The sequence below is a fragment of the Artemia sp. Qi Xiang Cuo genome, chromosome 8 (assembly GCF_049724085.1).
Source record: "Artemia sp. Qi Xiang Cuo chromosome 8, ASM4972408v1, whole genome shotgun sequence".
Lineage (NCBI taxonomy): Eukaryota > Metazoa > Arthropoda > Branchiopoda > Anostraca > Artemiidae > Artemia > Artemia sp. Qi Xiang Cuo.
Window position 1 is genome coordinate 57546485 of NC_142801.1, and position 22643 is coordinate 57569127.

Here is a 22643-nt window from a genome sequence, read left to right on the forward strand (position 1 = left end):
TCTGTTAGACATTATGTGTAAAAATACGGCCAAAATCTATGGGGAATTTAATCTTGATTTGGGCTATTATTTTTCATCTCCTCATCGGGTGATGGACCTCATCCTAAAAATTAGTGGGAAAAAAATTGGGCTAATCACAGACATTGATCAGCATCTGTTCATCGAAAGGTAAATGAGGGTTGGACTTGTTTTTCACGGGGATCGTATCTTGGAAACTGATCCAACAGGAGAGAAGACGGGGACAAAATCGGATGCAGTTTTCCTTGATATGAATTCTCTCTACCCCTCGGCCATGTCCCATTATGCGCTACCTTGCGGTGACTATAAATGGCTCAATGACCCTCAAGCTCCCCATTTCCCCAACATTGACAGTGTTGAGGAGAATTGACCGGTTGGATGGTTTTTTGAAATTGATGGGGATATACCAGTCGAGCTTCACGATTCAGTAAAGGATTTTGTTTTCCCGTGCATCAATAGACCTGTGACTAAGGACTCTTTGAGCCCTCGCAATAGGCGTTTAGTAAAGGTGGAGAGATTGCATTGGTCACCTTCAAAACAAAAACTTATTGCTGACCTTCTGCCGAAAAAAACATATAGTCGTACATCATGTGACTTTAAAATGGATGTGCAACAACGGTTTCAACGTCAAAAAGGTTCACAGAGCACTCCAGTTTAGTCAAAAACCCTATCTAAAAACGTTTGTTGACACTTTTGTCAACAAAAGTTCTGAAGCGCAAACGAAAGCCGAAAAAGAAATTTATAAGCTCATTTTTTATTTGGCTTTCGGTAAATTGCGCGAGTGTTCACAATAGGAATTGTTTTAACGTCGTGACCGACCCCGAAAAATATGCTAGAATTATTGCCGATCCAAACTAAAATTCCTTCACAATAATCGGCCTGGACATGGTACTATTGAATAGGAAAAAAAGACGCATTGTATTAAACAAAAATATTGCTACAGGCAGTGCTATCTTGGAGATCTCTAAAAAGCTCATGTTGGAATTCTACTACAAGGTGGCTAGGGTACAGTGGCCGGAAAAGGGGCAAGTAGAGGTCTGCTACGGGGACACAGATTCTCTACTGTTAAAATTAAATACCCCAAATCTAATTGATGATTTGGCGCACGGTGAACTTATCAGCTCACGGATGGACTACACCAATTGGAGTGGGCTATACCCAGAGCTAGTGAAACGTCGGGCACCCAATCAGATTTTATTTTTTTAATCTGTAACGGGAAGCGACTTGATTTCCCGTGGTATGTGTGTAAGTCCGAAGATGAACTTTATACAGACACACGACGAGGAAATCAAGAAACGTTGCAAAGGAGTAACCACGCTCTACGTGGATAAGAATTTCGACATGGACATTTATAGGAATTGTATTGTTCAAAATACATTTCCACGAGCCAAATTGCTGGCAATTCGTTCCCTCAACTACAGGAACTTTACTGTAAATATATAAAAAATTGCAATGAGTACCATCTCCGACAAGGTCTATGTTTGTCAAGACGGTGTGACTACCCTCCCCCTTGGTCACTATTTAACTTCAGACCGGGCCGAATGTGTTATCCATAGGGAAAGTCTCGGTTTGAATAAAGTCCAGTAAATTTTTTACTAAAACCTTTGGGGGGGGCCTCACGGCATTTGGGGGGGGCCTCGTGGCCCGAGGGGGGGGACGGCCGCCAGCGGGGGGGCGCACCGCCAATATCAAAGTTATCTTTTTTTTTACTTAGAGCAGATTTTTTTTTTGTAAATATACATGTTGCATTAAAAAAAAGTGATATTATTTAAAGTGCTTTATTCTAATGTTGTATTTTTTCTATAAACAAAAAAAAAGTGTATTTATTTAAGTGTTTTTCTCTCTCTCTCTGTGCCTATGTAAATGTTGTATTTTTTTTATTATAAATAAATTTAAAAGAAGTGTGTTTTTTTTTCATGTTTAATGTGATTTTTTTTCAATGTAGTATTTTTTTTCAGTATTATTACTTTTTTATGCATATAATAAAAGAAAATATGATTCTTTATTCGTCTTCTTATTATTATTCTTGAAAGTAGTAGGGGAATTCTTTAGTCATTAGACAGCTATGGTCTACACTTAGTTGTCCAGGTGAACTATTGAAAGGAACATGTATCAATTCAAAACACCATACAGGTCGTTTCCGTGTGGGCCCTCAATGTTGGGAAAAACAACACTCTTAACTCAAATAATCAAGAATTGCGATAAAATTTTTGTGGTAAAGCTGAAAAAAATATACTATAGCTGTAGTATGTTTAAGCAACAACGTAAAACTCTAAAATATTTTGCTGCCATCATAATATCGTCAAATCTTATTACAGAAGATTGATGTTTTCAACATAATTGAACCAAACTATATTCAATGAAACTTCGTTATGGTAGACCGTACTATGGAATGCTCCCCACAAATGCAACAATCGATCACCGATAGCTCTCATCATGAACCGATTTTCATTACTCTGGTTCTACAAAATCTCTTTCATCAGAGCAAAGGTATGCGAACACTTTCATTGAACTGCACCTACTATATCATCTACTTAGTTGTTCGTGATTCTAGCTCGCTAATAACTCTAAATAAAAAAATCCATCCAGGCGCCCCTAAATTTCTGCTCTCAGCATACAATCAGGCAACTAATAAACCCCACGGTTATATTCTATTGGATCTTAATCAAAATAAACCCGAGGATCTGCGTGTAGTCACAGATATTTTCGACAATGAAATTACAGTATATCTCCCCGTGAACACTAAAAAGAGCTATTAGTCGCTATCATGACACTGAAGAAACTACATAAAAATAGACATTTGTTTTCAGTTCTAAGCACTTCAAAACCTCCGCTTAGGAAAGCCATACTCAAACATGGTATTGACAATAATTTCATTAATCTAATATCTGAACTTTGTTTAAATTTGACCGAGGGTAATGTTCAACTGCCAGAAGTAATTAAGCAACAGGCAAAGCAACATCGTTCCATTGTACGTACATTCTAAAAAGAAAGCCTCTAAAAAGAAAGGAAAAAATTTTAAAAGGAAACGACTTCTTCAGGCGAGCGGTAGCTTTTTCACACTTTTACTGCCAATAATTGCAGGACTTGTAAACCGTTTTCTCTAGAGAATGGCAAAACCCTATAAATTGACTTCAATAGAGCTCCTTCTCTCACCCGTGGAACACTTTGAGAATAATCTGAGTAAATTCCTTGACAATGAAAATATTGAGGATGATAAAAAACTGCTTTTACTTCAAGATGCACTTCGCCGAGTGGACAAACACAAGTCCTATCGGTCGAAGCCCACTGCTGCTGCTGGTATTGATCACAAAAAAGAATCATCTCCTCAAGAGTTTGGTGCTGCTGCTGGAACACAATTAAAGAAGGGGGAATTGGATTAAATTGTATTGAAATTTGGAAATCTAATGCCCCACTAATATTGTGAACAAAGTAAACGACTCCTAACCTATCTCTTGGAAATGGTCAAGATCATATTCAAGTTGAGAGCAATGGGGAAGGGATTATAATTCTGGGCAAGAGATATAATCTGCTTTATTTAATCTATGATATGGTTACAAATCGTAAAGGACTATTATCATTTGACGCTCATCTATACAACTTTCTAAATACATTAAACTTCCCCAAAAGTCTTATTAGCAATAGAAAAATTCTAAAAAAATTAAATGAACATGCATCATCATCATCAACAGCATTGACACCATTAAAATATGAACATGAAGAAGAAGAAGAAGAAGAAGAAGATTTTAAATCAGTCTTGGAAAATACTAGCACACCTAGTGGAAAAAACTTGACAATGGCGGTGAGGAAAAAGCGAAAACGTTTCATGTCACCATCACCATCCAGCATACAAAAGGGTTGCGGACGTTACACAACGTGTTTTCGTTCAAAATAGTTGAAGTTCTGAAAGGTGTTTATGAAAATATTGGTAAGACGGGGAGTTTAAGTTCACCCACGATTCTTTCCAAAGTCACGGGTGTTCGCACTAAAAGTGTACAAGACTATCTGAAAAATGAATCAAGTTACAATCTGCATAGAAATCATAGACTTCGTGCCAATCAATATCGAAAAACTAAAGCCTTTTACCCATTGCATATAATGCAAGCAGATCTCCTGACTCTAGATGATAGTCAACGACATCACAATACACCGTACAAGTACATTCTACTTGCAATCAGTGTTTTTAGTCGTTTAGCATATGCAATTCCATTGCTATCAATGAGAGGTGTGGAAGTTGCTCAGGCAATTGAAAATATTCTCGAACAGAATTCATATAAAAAAAATACAAACAGACCGCGGTAGTGAATTTGTTAACCCCCATGTTGCAAAAGTACTAGAGAAATATAGTACACTGCTCTATCATAGTCACAGTCCTATAAAGGCTGCATTGGCCGAACGATTGATAAGAAATATTCGACTTTTAATTTCAAGATATTGTACATTGAAATATACAGCGGCTTTTATTCATGATTTAGATAAAATCATGTTGCTTTTTAATCAACGATCTCATAAATGATTGTCCAACTCTACACCAACGGAGGTTCATCATTCTTATTGTGATACAATTGACACCTTTCTTAAGCAATATTCCAATGAATCGATTGTCAAGAAGAAAAATAAATGAAATGTTGGTGATACTATACGAATTAATAGAACAACTAATGTTTTTGAAAAGGAGAATTACTTGTGGGCCACAGAACTTTTTAAAGTGGCAAAAATCCTAGACACTAAACCCATAACTTATTGCCTGTGTGATACCAAAGATGAAGAGATTCTCGGTGGTTTTTATGACTAAGAACTACAAAAAGTTAAAAATAATAGTGAAATCTATCAAATTGAAAAGATATTAAAGACACGTACTCGCAGGGGTAAGAAACACTTACTTGCTCGATGGCTAGGATACAACTCTGATTTTGATTCTTGGATCGGTGTTGAAGTTATTGACAATGCCCAGTGATTTCTATGTAACTTTTGTGTCCAATGTTTCTGATCCTCTCTACAACAACTTGAATACGACAAGTGATTTTTGGACGAAACTCTCCCCGGCCATCAAATTTGAGGGTATGTATAAAGTGGCTCTTGTCGACTGTATTCTCAAAAATACCTATGACATCCCGAGAAAGGATCTTGTGTATGATATATAAGTTATACCATTCGATTGGACACTCTTTGTCGACTATGAATGGGTTGAAGCACTTAAATCTAGCGAATATCCACATGCCAAATTGAAATATATTGAATATGATAATATGGGAGATTTGTGTCGTACAATCAATAGAAAAATCTCATATCGTAGGAATGGTACATTCCATTTTAATTATTCATTGGAACATGATAGGATTTACAGTAGCTCACCTGTTGACACTGAAATAATTATTCTCAGTGATAATCTGAGAGATATTCTTGGCTTTAAACAGAATATGATCAATGGGAAAAATGCTGTCACTATTTACGGGATGGATCGAGTTATTTTTGCTGATTATCCACCTGTCTTTATCTCGTGTTCTTGCATATTTCTCTATGCATCATTTGTGGAAACATCGAGAGTCGGTACTTCAAATTTACCCCTCCTACGTGTTCTTAAACGAAAAACAACTCGTGAACTTGTTCATCACTATAATATAAAGCATCTTCAGTATGTTCCTGTAAACACTTCATGTTTAGAACTCTGTCAGTTAACGCTAAGAAGTAAATTGGGTGATCTTCTAGCAATAACAAGAGACTTAGTAGTGATTACATGTCATTTTAGACCCATTGTCAGCGACAGAACAATCACTTAGAATGAACAATAGAAGAAATCCATTTGTCTGTCCCGATATCGATTTTTATGTTGGTGCTTTGAGTCCACGTCAAATCGGCAATGGATTGGACTACTATAAGGGTCGTACTACAATGTCTGGCTATGGTCTTGGTAGCTGGTTTGCTAGGCTATTCGGTTTTGCACTACCCCTTGCCAGAAAATATCTTGTACCTGCTGCATCAAATTTTGCTGCCTCAACACTACAGGACTGGGGATCGGGCAAGAATTTCAAGGAGAGTGTTAAGGAAAATATTAGATCTTCAGAAACAGCCGTTGGTGAGCAACTAAAATCTCGTCAAAATGGGGAGGGATTGAAAAGGATGCCTTTGCATCGTTCACTCATCAGTTTCCACCCAGGCAGGGAGCAAAGGACATCAACAAGGAATTTGAGAAATAAAACAACGAAGACCAATAAGCGGAAGAAGAAAAAGAAAAAGATTGTTAGATCAAAGAAGGATTTCTTCTCTTAAGAAGACTTATCTCCTCCACAAGGAATCTTATCCATCAATCAGTTCCTCATTGAATCTATTCAATGCTGAAAATGTTGATGTCAGTGTCAAGGATGGCTACTATGAACAATTTCACCCCCAACAATCCCTCTCGGAAAATATACACTTTCAAATATTTTCCAATGAAGACTATTTCATTGATTTGTCCTCAACATTTATTGATTTAAATGTTACGGTGAAGAAAAAGTCAGATAATACACTCCAAATACTGTCGATGGTCTCTCCTATGTAAACTGTATTCTATAAAACCTATTCGAACAAATTAATGTATTCGTCAATAAAACATTGGTGAGCACAAGCAATAATTTATCAAACTATGCATTCTATATACAATTTATGATGATGACACCAAAGGCATACAAGGAGTTGAGAGGAAAGCCATTGGGCTATTAATATCGACCAGGTATTAATACTGACGATGATTTGACTACTGCAGTGACCCAGGAGTATCATCTAGTTGGAAAATTAAATCATGAGATATTCAATATATCCCAATGGCTACCCCCCAATGTCAAGATTTACATAAAGTTACAGATGGCCCCATCGAATTTCATTTTGAGAAAAACACTTCCTGCACCACCCGATGCATATGTCATTATCACATCGGCAATTCTCCACTTCCAAAACAGCAGGTTATGAGCTCTGTTGCATTTGCAGTGGAAAAGCTAAGAGCCAATGGTAACAACATTAAACTTCTTGTCCCCCATACGATCACCAATCAACGTCACATTGCCACCGGCTCTCGTAGCTATAGCGATTCATCATTTATCAATGAAGAAATCCCATCAAAATTGGCTTTGGCCTTTGTGAAGAGTGGCAGTGCCGTTGGATCCTGGACTGAATCCCCCCATGATTTTAATTTTTTCGGTCTATCTAGCCTTGCGTGCAAAGTGAACGGTATTCCACTGTACACTCTATCATTTGACAGAAAATCCTAAAGAACTCAGTATGAATTGAACATGCAATTCCTAGATCATGACCCTTAACTATTTGAAAATGGAAAAACCCATTCAATGTTTTCACAAAATCATGGGGTAATTGTTTTGGACTTGTCAGGGACTCAAGATATGAGCATAGTACGAACAGGGAATGTACGTTTAGAGTGTACATTTGCCAATGCTCTGACTGAGAGTATCACGCTAATATCACTGAGTCAATTTGAAACCTATTGGGAAATTACACCCGACGGCAGTGTTCTACTAGACCTAGCACAATGAACACAAACCAAATAATCAATGTATTTAGTATGGATCCATATATGTCCCAGTCCAAGTCCCATTGCATACCTTCGGACTTCATTGAAAAAATTCCAAGTGTTAACAATAGCCTAATCATTGTTAATAGCAGTCCGTCGACTTTGGAGACTGGCCATTGGCTATGCATCTTTCAAACAGCGAAGAATATTGAATTTTTCGATCCTCTTGGCCTATCGTATAAATTATACGCACCATACATCAGCAATTGTATTGAAAGGAGTGGGAAAACCATTATTCAAAATCAACGAAGAGTACAGGATTTAACGACTAAGACATGTGGCTTTCATGCACTACTCTTTTGCATGTTCAGATGTCGTGGATGCACCCACAAACAGTTTATTAACATCTACGTTGACCTACCTTGATTTAACGACTTTCTATTGTGATACAAACTTACAAGCGTATTTATTATTAATTTTAGTACCCTACGTATAAAATGTTCTAAAAATGTATGTGAATTTTTTTTTTAATAAAAAAAATGTATATACTTAATGAAACGACTTTTCTACTCTTTAGATTTCATCCACTACTAGGTATTTGTCGACAACAACTAGTGCAGGTAGATTATCTGAATTCACAGTGTACTGATCCTGATGTACTGCAATGTCAGGGTCATATTTTCTACAGTAGAGCGTGACTTCACTCTTGTCATATCTCTTTGTATAATCAATGATACTATTCTTATTCATTCTATAGAATTCACATGTTTCAATTTGCTTATTTGAAGCAATTTCATAAACAGTGTCCTCAAGTGTCGAATCACATTCCGTCAGAGCCAAATAAAAATCAGTGGGCTTATAATCATAATACCAATTGTCTTCACAAAAATGACGTAGAAACCATATTCTTTGGTTGTTCCAGCAGTTGAATCTTTAATCCGGGTCCTCCTCCCAGAACAATCTAAAACCACGACGATACCAATCTCGTAGCAATAAACTAAAATCCCGGTTAGAATTTTTTCCAATCATACCGGGATATGTATTCTCCCACTGATTATATTTATCATAGTGACAATTAGAACAAAGGTGGCCTCTAGTATGAGAGTCACACACCTCTTCAAGACAGGAATTACAACCTTTAATTTGTACAGCATATTCTCTATGCACTTTACACGGGATGCATAATCTACACTTTTCATCATACTCATCAAACATTGTGCAGTTCTCACGTAATTACCAGCTGCCCAATGTGTATATTCATAGTTCGTATGTATGGTATATTTTTTCATGTGGTAACACTCTCACTATCACTATAAAAATGAGCTAGCAACAACAAAAAATTGTCTGAGAGAGAGAGGAGTAGATAATCCTTGAGCGCCATCTTTCTTATGAAAAAAGTCCTAAATTTCAAAACTAATGTTTCAAAGCATATCCACAATATCATTTTGCCGTGTCGTGATCAATATATCAATAAATTGTGTAAATGCATTTGGACCACGACGTAGAAGCTTCATACAATAGTCTAATGATGGAGAATCAGTTTTCTTTATATCAACAAGCATTCCCCGAGAAAATATCTTCCTTTGAATAGACAGCTCTAGAAAATCGTCATCTAGAATCAAACGTTTTTCCATAAGAACTAGATTCCCCATGATTCGCTCTTTCTCGAATCCATCCATTTTTTAGATTCCTAACTCTCTCACAACCAACTTCAGACTAACCAGAATTTTTTCTACTCTAAAAAACATACGCTAGTCTACTATAGAAAGAAAAATACCTTTGATTTAGAAACAATTTTATTGAGCTTAATTACAATAATAGTATTCACTGTTGTATGTTGTTCTCATCAATATATTTCGATAGGACATCTTATGCTGACCGAAGTTTATTTATATGGAGAATATTCACTTTTCCAGCAAAACATAGCTGCTCCTCCTGTTTAAATTTGCTTAATGATATCACGTATCTAGCATACATAGTGTCCCGTTCAAGAAATAGTCTACAGCCAGCGGTTATTTCCACAGCCACATTGGGTACTCGTATATCGTTGCTGCTGTTGTCGGCTCCATCATTAATCTCCAATAATGTAAATGCACCACTCATTTTTCTCTACTAATATCTTCTCAAATAAATTATTCTCTTTGAATTCAATTCTCATACTAATATGAATTGTAAAGAAAACTATTCCTTTTATTCAAATCCCAATCACCAATCAAGTTATACTCACTCTCTTTGAAAAGGTGTAGAGGCGTACGCAAATAACATAGAGATTCCTATAGCTATAGGCAAAGTTTAAGGCCATGTGAGTGGATTCTCACTCTCTTTGAAAAGGTGTATACGTCCCGGCAAAAAGTATAGAAATTCCTAGGGAGCGCACGCAAATAACACCGGAAGGAACATAAAGGCCCAGAATTCCATATGTACTATCTACTGGCATATATGGTTCTTATGAAAGGGATATTCGTATAAACTTCAGAGAGGGCTCATTTGATTGGAAATTGCAAATTCGAGTTTACTTTTCAAGAGTCAAAAGAGATCCAAGGGCAACTATTTCCCCCCGGCATTCGATGGAAACCCATCCGATGAAAATTTTTAGATAGCCATTTTGTTAAAAATAGTTCAAAGGTCAGATAAGAAAATCTCCGGTGTCAGTACAACCCCCCAAGACCCGGGGGCAGGCCTTCTAAGTTATGCCCTGAGGGCAAGTATGGTTCTTATGAAAGGGATCCTCGTATAAACTTCATAGGGGTTTCATTTTATTGGAAATTGGAAGTTCTAGTTCACTTTTTAAGATTCAAGAGATTGGAGGGCAACTAGAACCCCCCCATGCGCTTTTTTCCCAAACCCATCGCCTATAAAGTTTGAGACAGCTATTTTTTTTAAATAGTTCAAAATTAGATAAAAAAAAAACTTTGATGTCGACACAACCCCCCAAGGCCAGGGGGGTAGGCGTCGTACGTGTCGTCTTGGGGGCGTATATGGTTCTTATGAAAGGGACGCTTTTATAAGAGAGGGCTTATTTGATTGGAAATTGAAAGATTTAGTTTACTTTTTAAGAGTCAAAAGATAAACCCCCCCCCCCACACCCTTTTTACCAAAACCCATCTGATGAAAATTTTGAGATAGCCATTTCGTTAAAAATAGTTCAAAGATCAGATAAGAAAGACTCCTGTGTCGACGCAATCCCCAGGGTCCGGGGCAGGCACTGTAATCCTCTTCGTTTGTAATCCTTATCCGGGGGCAGTAATACTCTAGGGGGCATATATGGTTCTTATGGAAGAGATGCTCGTATAAACTTCGGAGAGGGCTCAGTTGATTGGACATTGAAAGTTCTAGTTCACTTTTTAAGATTCAAAAGAGATCGGAGGGCAACTATTCCCCTCCCCACGCCCTTTTTTTCAATTGCATCCGATAAAATTTTTTAGATAGCCATTTTGTTAAAAATAGTTCAAAGATCACATAACAAAACTTTAGTGTCAACACAACCCCCCAGAGCCCAGGGGCAGGCGTTTAAAGTTATGTCCTGGGGGGATATATGGTTTTTATGGAAGAAATGCTCGTATAAAATTCAGAGAGGGATCATTTGATTGGAAATTGAAAGTTCTAGTTCAGTTTCGAAGAGTCAAAAGAGATTGGAGGGCAACCAGCCCCCCACGCCTTTTTTCCAAGATGCATCCGATAAAGATTATGAGATAGCCATTTTTTAAAAATAGTTCAAAGATCATATAACAAAAACTCCAGGGTCGACACGACCCTGGGGTACTGGGGTACTAGCAACACATGCCCTGGGGTAGATATGGTTCTAATGAAAGGGATGCTCGTATAAACGTCAGAGAGGGTTTAACATGGGAGACAGCCTTGCAAGACCACTATATCACTTTGCCGACTATACCAAGACACACTCAGCCATTCCAAATAGGCCCAACACGAGCCTCCCTTTCCCTACAGATGGATTTTTATAAATTTGAAAAGGGGTCTGATTCATGGATGATTATCTTTAATGCATCGAAAACAAATAACCCTTTTATTACCCAATCAAAGGTGCCACGCGAACACTCCAGGCTCATTTTCAAAAATGAAACTATAAAGACGAGTCGACGAGTTTAGTCTGCTGGGGATTAATTTCTTAACCAATATCTTTTGTAATAACAACCTTGATCGGATGAGAGCCTCCTGCACAAGAGAGCTCGGAGTTACTCTTCGCTGCAAAAAATTCTTCCATCCAGCTCAATTATCACACTTTACAAGTCCTGCATCAGACTCAGAGCTGAATATGGATGCCCGCTATTTGCTGGTGCCCCTAAAACACTGTTGACACCACTCCATAATATCCAGAATGTGGCAAACAGGGTGGGCTGCGCCTCTAAACATGACTCGCTCCAGCTTCTAAATGAAAGGTTTGACGTAGCGTCGATAGCTATAGCAAATAATGCGATTTTGTTATTGTTTACAGACAGTATTTGTCATTAGGGAAGGGGGGGATGTTCCAATCTGCGTGTGTCCAAGGGGGTCAATGTGAAACATCAGTGAATGTTGATGGGTATTTCAATTAAATCAAAATACATTATGTGCATCCTAATTATATTGAGGGAGGAGTCAAACAAAAATAATATTAAGTAAAGAGAAAACATAATGATAATTTATTAGACATTGACAATAAATAATAGGCTCATTTTCAATTAAAATTTGGATTGCATTTAAATTTTAACAAAACTTGAATGTCCAGTAAAAATTTTTGATCAGCAGTAATTTTGCGCAATTAGTTTTTAATAACAATTTTAAAATAGCATTTTGGGTGCAAAGAGAGGGCATTATTAATCATGTGAATTGAAAACCTGGGTAGTTCTTAGTCTTCTATTGGTCCGAGACCATCCATATCCCAATCCTGTAGACCCTGTTGACTATGTACCATTCTATTAGAAGAATGTTTTATGCGAAAAAATTTTTGTGAATATTACCTGTTTAAATATATGTATGTTGCATTTGTTAAAAGATCATTTATTTAAAAAAAGGTTACTGTTTGGTTCTAAAAAAAAAAGATTTAAAAAGGACGTTACAAATGATTACAAGCAAGTTTGTTTTCTTATTTTTTTTCTTATTTTAGGCATCTTTCTCCTGATATTTAATTAAGGTGTATAATTTTGTGCGTAATTTGAATGCAGACAGTCGTAAAAAAAAAAAAAATTAAACTTATCAGCTAAGAATTAATGCAACTAGTTCCAAATTCGATTACCCTCGTTAAGGTCCGCTGTATATGGTTGACTGATCCTTAAAGTTTCATGCTGATCAGATGAAAATAAGTTTTGCCTACTTTGGTGTTCCACGAATCGATTCACCATTTTTTTTCAAATTATTTTTTAAACAAAAGTTTGGTACGGTAATTGGTAATTTTTGGAGCAATCCATCTGAATATCAGTAATATCTATTTTCTATAGAGTAAACACACGAGTTCATGATAATAGTTCAATCGTAAGGAGCGGGTCAGCCCTATAGTAACCTTAACTGTATGGAAAGGAATTTTTATAACAATTAATACATCAAAGAATTAGCTCGTTATGCTGATTCCAAATATATTCCATTTATTAGGTTTAGTGCTACTTATCAAAAGTTAATTTTAAAAAAATAACAGGTTCTAAAAGTGGTCACAGACAAGGCTGTATCCAGAAGGAGGGGGGTATATAACCCCCTTCCTTCACGGTATAGCGTGAGCCATACAAGAAATTATGAACAGACCATCAGGCTTAGGAAAGTGAGTCTGAAACAGTCAAAACAATGAAGAAGGCCGAAATTAACCTTTTGTGAGAATTATACACCTCTTGTCTCCTTTTATAAGAAGAAAAGTAAACTCCAACATTAAAATCACAGTCTCTGAGTATTGGTTTTTAATAAACAGCTGCATTATTCAATTAATAAATTTTAATTTATTAATTAATTTATTAATTAATAACGGGAAACAATTAATAAATTTTAATATTATGCGAGAACCAAGCCTTTTACCAGTGAGTTATTCCTCTAACAATAAAACTTTTGACTCACGTTGTCTGAAGTTGTGCCGCCGTTAAAAAAGAATGATTTTGTTATGGATCCCGTGGAGCTGGAAGTGGCATGAGCTGTCGAGTTTTTGCCAAAAATTCTTTGTAGCTATCTAACAACGAAGAATTCTTAATAGTAGTTTCATAGTCAACTTTTAGTTAACGGAAAATCTGTTCGTCAGAATAAAAACGTTCAGAGTTAACTAAGGATTAGAAAAAACGGCAAAATCTACTTATTAGTTAACACATAAGTTAAAACGAACGAGGATTTTAGTGCTTTAAGCTTTAAAGACTTATTGTTACCAGAGGTACCATCTGCGACGTCTAACAAGAGTGCAAATAAAGGCCAAAAAAGAGGGATTTTCTCTAAAAAAGGAGTGCAAGCCAAAAAAATTTCGCGCGCGCGGCTGCCGCAGCCACTATTAGGTCATTTTTAAATAGTGATAAGTTATCCTGCAAAAATTAAACCCATTACCTTTGAATTTTTCAAGTGTATTTAAAATAAAGCCAGTTAGGCTCCCGACTTAATTTAAACTCTAAATACCGAGTTAGATAATAATTCTCGTTTTTTACAGCTAAAAGGGAATGCTCTGCAAGAACTGTACATATATTAATTCTGATCGCTCGAATCTTTAACTGAACTATAGTTGACTTCATAAAATATTTAGATAAATTTTGTCTCCAATTTGTTCAAATGTTCTGAAAGGAATAATAGAGGTACCAACTACAGCTACAGTCAAAGCTATAATACTACAGCTGGCTTTACTATAGTCAAGTCAAGCACCGTACCGTAGCAGGAAAATAAAATTGAGGGACACATTCTTAGTCAAATTAAATAATTCTTCTTCTTCCTCCACTTCATTTTCTCCTTCTTTCCTTTTCTTGTAAATTTATTTCCAATTTTTATATGAAATGAATATTTCTCTGGGCATATTTTCAGAAAGTGGATAGCTGCTTGTTCTGTGAATATACTGCTTTACTTTGAGTACATTAAGTTTGAGTATATTAATGAAGATGAATAAATGCGAATGAGAGAAGAGTTCTGATAAAGGGATGTTTTAGATCATGTTAATCACAGAAAAAAGTATTTTTGGGTAGTTTATCCCAACAACACAGAGGTGCAAATTTAAATTTGCCACTGTGTCAAAATAACATCTATAGCTTGTAAAAATGTTCAATGAGACAAGTGTCACATTTCATTTCAACACATTTGCAATGTTGATCGAGGAGAAATCGGAACCCATCAATAACCACACAAAATTTCATAAATAACAATAAAGTTAATAAACCAAATTCTTTTTATATCTTCAAGGAATGGCTGCACCAAAAAACTTTTGACTTCTTTTTATAAAAATTTCCGCATTTCACTGGTTAATTTGACATTGATCTACCTCTTCTTAAATGGTTGGTAATAGCGGAATGACGACTGGGACACGGTGCCGGCAGGCACCTTGTAGGATAACGTAGATCATACCGGTTAACTTGTGTCTTTTACACTGAAATAAATGAATTTGAAGTTTTTTTATTTCGCTAATACTTTATCCGTCATAATTTCATAAAAGAGCAAATAATTATCAAAAGCGTGCAATTCCAGTCCGGGGAGGGAAAGAATGTATTGTACATGAGAAGTGTGCAAGTTGGTTACCCTGATTGTTACTCTCTTGTATAATTAAAGATATTTCCAATGAGGAAATACCAGATATCTAAGCTGATTGTTGAAGATGAGGGTATCTATCTTTAATTAAGTCAGCAATCCAATAATTGTTGTATTGGAAATGCTTCAATCAGTGATGCCAACGCTTTGAAATAAACTATACCGGTTTTTCAACTAAAATTGTACCACAAGAGATTAATTTGCACCATCTGAAGAGTAGATTAAACTTTTTCCGTAACAAGAAGAAAACTTTCGACAAGCTTAAACTAGCTAAACTTTCCGATTCGAATAGATATCCGAAAGGAACAAGTAAATCCAAAATGTACTAGAAAATTCGATTCTACCAAAAAGTTTACAAATGTACCGTATTGTAACAGGACCTCTAAATCGTACCAAAAACGGTACAATTGTACTATGTTGGCGACACTGGCTTTAATCTATCTTTTAAAAACCTTGGCTGACTTAATTACAATTCTTTTACAATGACTGTACATAACCTCGATGGTTTTAAAACATTGTATGGAAAATGTTTTCTAAGATAAAGAATATGCGTTTCTATTCTTGTACTGTATAAAACCTTTCTCTAGCAGTAAATAAAAATTAAAAGAAAAAATAACAGTAGCAGTGATTTTTCTAATTTAGTGCTTTAAATTTTTGGCAAAAGGAAGGTTATTGACTACGTCGTTTAGATAAGCCAAGGCGATTCAGAAAACAGCCGATATTAAAACAATCCCTTATTAAAAAGGAATGTCAGAAGGTGTTAGAGTAATTTGAACCGTCTTAAAATTATCTAAAGTCACTGATAGGCCATTTTTAATTAGGAAAAAACCGTTCAGATTGGCAATTTGATAGCCTGAAAATATATAACCTCGTCCTACGGGCATAAATTCAGCCCAATACCTGTCATTTAATAAAGTTAGTTAGATAGAGGGATTGAAGTGACTGAATTATTTTTAAAGCAAGTATATTTGGAGAAAAGATTCCAAACCAGAAAAAGCGTAAAATTACAGGTTTTGGCTGGTTTATTATATTAGAAAGGTTTTGAGTTTGATAAATGAAATTCTCCTGGATACATCAAGGCTTAGCAGTTGAAGCTCTGCATTAGAAAGGGCTTCTAGAGCTTTCTTTAAGTCTCTATCCCTTAAACTTGGAAACATTTTATGTTGCCAAACTCTTGTTTGTAGTGATTTTTACTCTCCTGTAAATTTTGGATGTTAGACTCGACTATTTCTACTCTTTTCTAATATATTTCTATTCTATTTTATCATTCTTATTTTCCATTTTTTTTTTTCGTTCAACTATTTCTATTTTTCAAGCAGCTATGGTCAGGTAGCCAGGAGGTTAAAAACAAAAAAGTGAATCAAAACCTAAAAATTGTCTTCAGTTGCAAAAATTGCCTAAAAATTGGCTAAGAATAAAAAAAACTAAAACCTAACCCAAAAGTAATAAAAATGTATAAGCAACAATTTTTACATTTTTTTTTTATTTCAAAATTATGAAGTGTTTAGTGCGGTGTCAAATTTAGGTGTCATAATTAGGGTGCACTCTTTATTAAAAATTTTCACAGCACTTTTTATCAATACAACAATATGTTGGTTCCCAAAGACAACTATACTTCTGAAGAATTCCTACATCTTCATAATCTAGGCGGTGCTGTATGCTTTTAGCCTGTTTTTTGGCTGGTTTTTCAACCTCCTCTCAATCCCATAAATTGACCTCCTGCCACTACCGGAAACCGCATAATTTTACTTTCCTGTAAGGTTCTGTCTGAGTGCTTGAGACATACCCTGGGATATTGGGCACGATTATTTCTGACATTTTAAGCAACTGAAGTCAGGTAGCCGAGAGACTAAAAAAACGAAAAGCTTACCAAGTCTATGGTTACCATCAGATCATATTGATGCCTCTGTCCTTTTTTATTCTTTTTATTGAGTGATTTGGAGGAAGGAGGTCCTTTTGCTTGAATTTTATTGGAAGAAGGCTTTAATGACGGTGCAACTTTCATGTGAGGTTTGTGACCTAGAATACAGCTTTGTCAATTCTGGCTATAATAATTTATCGCCTTGATTAAATAAAACAATGATTTCTTGCATGAAGGAACATTCAGAATTAGAAATAAGGCTCAAATTGCGTTATGCAGCACAACTATATTCCGCATATCTCAATTTTTTGCCAATCAAAATGCAAAAACTTCACCTCTCTTGAGAAAAACAAATATTTGTGATCATCAGAAATTCAAGCACTCAGATATTTCGGCTAGGATCTATTGGGCTACAGAGTTGCTCTAGGGAAACTTAGAATTTGACTTAAGGCAAGATAGCAAAACTGAAACAATAAACTTACCCAGGTTTATTGGTTGTTGGTAACGGTGATAATACTAGGTGGGTCAAATACATCTGGAGGGTACTTTCCTGTGGTGAATTCTTCTGTCCATTTAAATGATTTTCAACTACCCAACTGATCATATTTATAGCACCACCCGCCTTCACAAGAGAGCAATATCGTTTTCGTCAGTTTCCCTTTTTGGATTGCAAAGCGTGATGAAATATTCCTACCCACAATATTCTCTATTTTATCTCCTTATATTCCTTATTTTTCATTAACTTGATTTATTACGGTATTTATTCATCAAGATTAGTTTTATTTATTTTCAGAGTTTGTTTTCTCCCAATCCCTCGAGCTCTGTTCTCCGTTGGGAAAATACATATTTTTCTCTGCATTTAAGCTCTGTGCTCCCTTCTTTGCCCTTTCTTTCGTTGTGTGTGATGTATTATGTTCTAATAATAAATGTTTTGAACGATGAAACATCTGTCTTTTCTAATCAGTAAAGTTAGGAATTGATGACAAAATCAGCAATGTCCTTATCAAAGTGTTGTTATTTTTAGTGCAAAGATGGATTTCCGTATTTCATTAAATAAAAAAAGTTTTTTTTTCAACTGATAGTAAGGGGAAACATTAAAGCGAACAGAAATTATTTTGTTCTTTCTCTTTTCCCTTTTTTTTTGGGGGGGGGGGGCACCCCTCCCTCCACTTTCACTCTTTACGCTAAAGTCTTAAAGTTCTTTAAAAACCTTTATATAATGACCCTTGTGTTTAAGCAGTCTTTCTTAAACAATTGCGACAAAAAGAAAAACTTTAGTGTAAAGTGCGAAGATTGAGGAATGGGCAACCTCCCTCATATATGGAATAATTTCTGTTGATTTTAAGTTCTGGCATTGCTTCTTGCTTTCTGTTGAAGAATTTTTTTTTTTTTTTATTTAATTTCTGACTGTTTTTTCTAATCCTGCCAGGAATTCCCCTTCCATCCCAATGTGTAAAATTTCCCCTAGAAAAGTACCCCCGGGAACTTTCCTAATCACAGAAAAGTATCCCCTTAAAAACCACCCCCCCCCGCAGAATATTATATATGAGCAATGGCAAATTGGGTAGCTTACAGCCGTTTACACAGGGACTCTGGGGGATCATTCCACTCCAAAGGCATAGTTACTGGACCTTTGAACCATGGTGAATCAAATGACTATCACAAATTTCTAATGGATGTCTTTAGGGAAAAAGAGGAGCGAAGGAGGCTACTTGGGCTCTAACTTTTTTGGCCACTTATAAAGAGCACTAGAACTTTTAATTTCCGTTCTAATAAGCCGTCTTCCAATATTCTAGGAACATTGGTTCGATGCAATCACCCCGTGGAAAAAACTAAATACGCATCCGTCATCGTTCTTCTAGCAAAAAAATAGGAAATTCCCACATTTTTGTAGATAGGAGCTTGTAACCTCTTCGGTAGGATCCTCTAAAGCTGAATCCTGTGGTGTAATTTTCATTGACATCACTTGATTTTTTGGGTGTGCCCCCTCCCCGCATTTCCGAAATTCATGCAAATATTTTCAGGCTAGTAGATTTGGATAGGCAACATCAAACTTAATGAACTTTATGTATTTGGAATCAGTATAGTAAAGTAGAAGTGACCCTATAACTACTGAACAAACACCCTGCTGCCATCTACAATTTATTCTAACTCTGTCAGTACACCAAATATGGGCATAGAGTCATTAGGGGGAACACGTGGTTAATGGGGTCAATGACCTAAATTTCCAAGTGTCAACAACAACAACATCGACCTTGACATTCGCTGAGAGCGTGCACTTACAACAACAACAACATCGACCTTGGAACACCTGTGCTGTCGACCTCAATTCAACTATCGTGAATCAATAATTCCCCTTAGAAACAACAAATTAATTCCCCTTTCTTGACAGATCAATCAATCAATGACATCATCTGTCGGACTTTAAAAATTTTCACCTAGAAACGATTCTCCAGGAATAGATCCAAATCATTAATGTCATTGCCTCGGAAACAACTCTTTTGGTTGAACTCCAAAGGATATTAATAACCAAAGGCCATGGAAACAATTCTCCAAGAAACATCTTAGCGATGAATTGTTATAGCGCGGGAATCAGGTTTCTTATTAATTTGAAATGCATTAGCGCAGAGATGCCAAAAACAAAGAGAACACGCTGAATTACGTTTAGGGATTATTTGGGCGAAACTGTTTTAGACAGGTTATGGAACCATTTCGGCGAAACAGTTAGAGACATTTTAAAAGATGATTTTTGAAGAGATTTTAGAAGAGAATTTAATGGTGAAACTCTGTGGTCGTTATAATACACAAGTTTCATTTGAACAGTGTTGTGAGGTCCTCTACTCAACCCCAAAGGGTTCCGATCCCCACCACCCCAACCCCGAAGGAAGTGCTCGGTCCTCAAAGGCCCCCCAAGCTCCCAAAGGGCCACCGGCGCCCCCAAAGGGCACCCCGGACCCTAAAGGCCCTCCCCTGGTCCTCAAAGGCCCATCGAGCTCCCAAAGGACCAACGGGGTCCCAAAGGCCCCCCCCCACAGGCCCCCAACTGCCCCCCAGGCTCCCAACTGCCACCCCGGACCCCCAAAGGCCCTCCCTGTGCCCCAAAATCCCTCCCTGTGCCCCAAAGACCCTCCCCCGGCCCCCAAAGGCCCTCCCTGTGCCCCCAAAGGCCCTCCCCCGGCCCCCAAAGGTCCCCCGGGCTCCCAAAAGACCACTCAATCCTCAAGGGCCCCCCGATCCCCAAACGCCCGCCCAGGGCCCCAAAGGTCCTCCCCCGGTCCCCATACATGCACACCAAAACTTACACACACACACAAAAACTTACACACACACACAAAAACTTACACACACACACGAAAACTTACACACACACACCAAAACTAACAAACACACGCCAAAACTTACACACACACACACAAAAAAATACACACACACACACACACAAAAACTAACACATTCACACGAACACTTACATGCAGACAAAAACTTACATGCACACAAAAACTTACACACACACACACACAAAACTTACACACACACACACGAAAACTCACACACACATGCCAAAAATAACACACACACAAAAAAAAACACACACACAAACAAATAAAAAAAAACTTACACATGAACACAAAAAAACTCACACACACACACACACACAAAACTTACACACACACACACTAAAACTTACACACACACACGCCAAAACTTACACACACAAAAACTTAAACACACACACACACACACACACACACTTATACACACACACACAGAAAAAACTTACACACACAAAAACTTACACACACACACACACACACACAAACAAACACACACACAAAAAAAAATTACATCCACATACAAAAGCTGATACACACAAAAACTTACACAAACACACACACACACAAAAACTAAGACACATACTCAAAAAATTACAAGCACACACAAACTTACATTCACACAAAAACTTACACACACACACAAAAACTAACACACACTCACACAAAATTACACACACGCACAAAAAATGACACACACAGACACATGAAAAAATACGGACACACTCCAAAACTTACACACACACTCAAAAAATGAAACACACACACACAAAAACTAAAACACACACACACACAAACAAACTAACACAAGCACACGAAAACTAACAAGCACACAAAAAATTAAATGCACACAAAAACTTACACACACACACACACACACACAAAACTTACACACACACAAACACCTACACAGACACACACACACACACACAAAAACATACACAACAACACAAAAAAAACTCACACACACACGCACAAAAACTTGCACACACACACACACACACACACACACACACACACACTAAAACTAACACACACACGAGAAAACTGACACACACAAAAACTTACACACACACACACACACACAAAAACTAACACAACCACACTAAAACTTACAAGCACACAAAAACTTACAACCACACAAAAACTTACACACACACACACACACACACACAAAACTTACACACACAAACACACGAAAACTCACTTGCAAAAACAAACAAAAGTTAGAAAAAATACAAAATATTCCTTTATTACCTCTGCAAAACGGGTTAAAATGAAGAATTCATACACATTTCAACTAGCTAAGGGTAAGTGTTTTAAATATGAACCATTCTGTTGCGAAAACACACAAAAGTTAGAAAAAATACTAAATAATCCTTCATTACCTCTGCAATACGGCTAAAAATGAAGAATTCATACACATTTTCAACTAGCTAAGGGTAAGTGTTTTAAATATAAGCCATTCTGTTGCGAAAACACACAAAAGTTAGAAAAAATGCAAAATATTCCTGTATTACCTCTGCAAAACGGCTAAAAATGAAGAATTCATACACATTTTCAACTAGCTAAGGGTAAGTGTTTTAAATATGAGCCATTCTGTTGCGAAAACACATAAAAGTTAGAAAAAATACAAAATAATCCTTTATTACCTCTGCAAAACGACTAAAAATGAAGAATTCATACACATTTTCAACTATCTAAGGGTGAATGTTTTAAATATGAGCCATTCTGTTGAGAAAACATAATCCCGTTGTACGAAGCGCAGTACGGTGATTTAGTATAAATTTTCAAGTGTTAAATTTTATGAATTGTTACAATATGTCAACTAGATCTCAGTGAATGTTTTCTATCAGAGAAAGACAGTTGATAAATAGCAAAAAATTAATACAATATACAAATATTACTTTATTACCTATCCAATATGGCTAAAAATGAAGAATTCATACACATTTTCAACTAGCTAAGAATAAGTGTTTTAAATATGAGCCATTCTGTTGCGAAAACACACAAAAGTTAGAAAAAATGCAAAATGTTACTTTATTACCTCTGCAATACGGCTAAAAATGAAGAATTCATACACATTTTCAACTAGCTAAGTTTTAGTTTTTTAAATATTAGAAATTATGTTGCTAAAACACACACAACATAGAAAAAATACAATCTCTTCCTTTATTACCTCTGCAAAACGGCTAAAAATGAAGAATTCATACACATTTTCAACTAGCTAAGGGTAAGTGTT

General features: G+C 36.4%; 1 protein-coding gene across 3 annotated transcripts in view; it reads right to left on the bottom strand.

The window, feature by feature from the left end:
* The window catches only part of LOC148949603 (uncharacterized), a 249687-nt gene that overhangs the window by 83402 nt on the left and 143642 nt on the right, over positions 1-22643 (bottom strand). For all 3 annotated transcript variants that reach the window (XM_089093036.1, XM_089093038.1, XM_089093037.1), the window contains one exon: positions 17079-17227. In XM_089093036.1, the coding sequence (XP_088949162.1) occupies positions 17079-17227 (149 nt within the window). The remainder of the gene's footprint in view (positions 1-17078; positions 17228-22643) is intronic.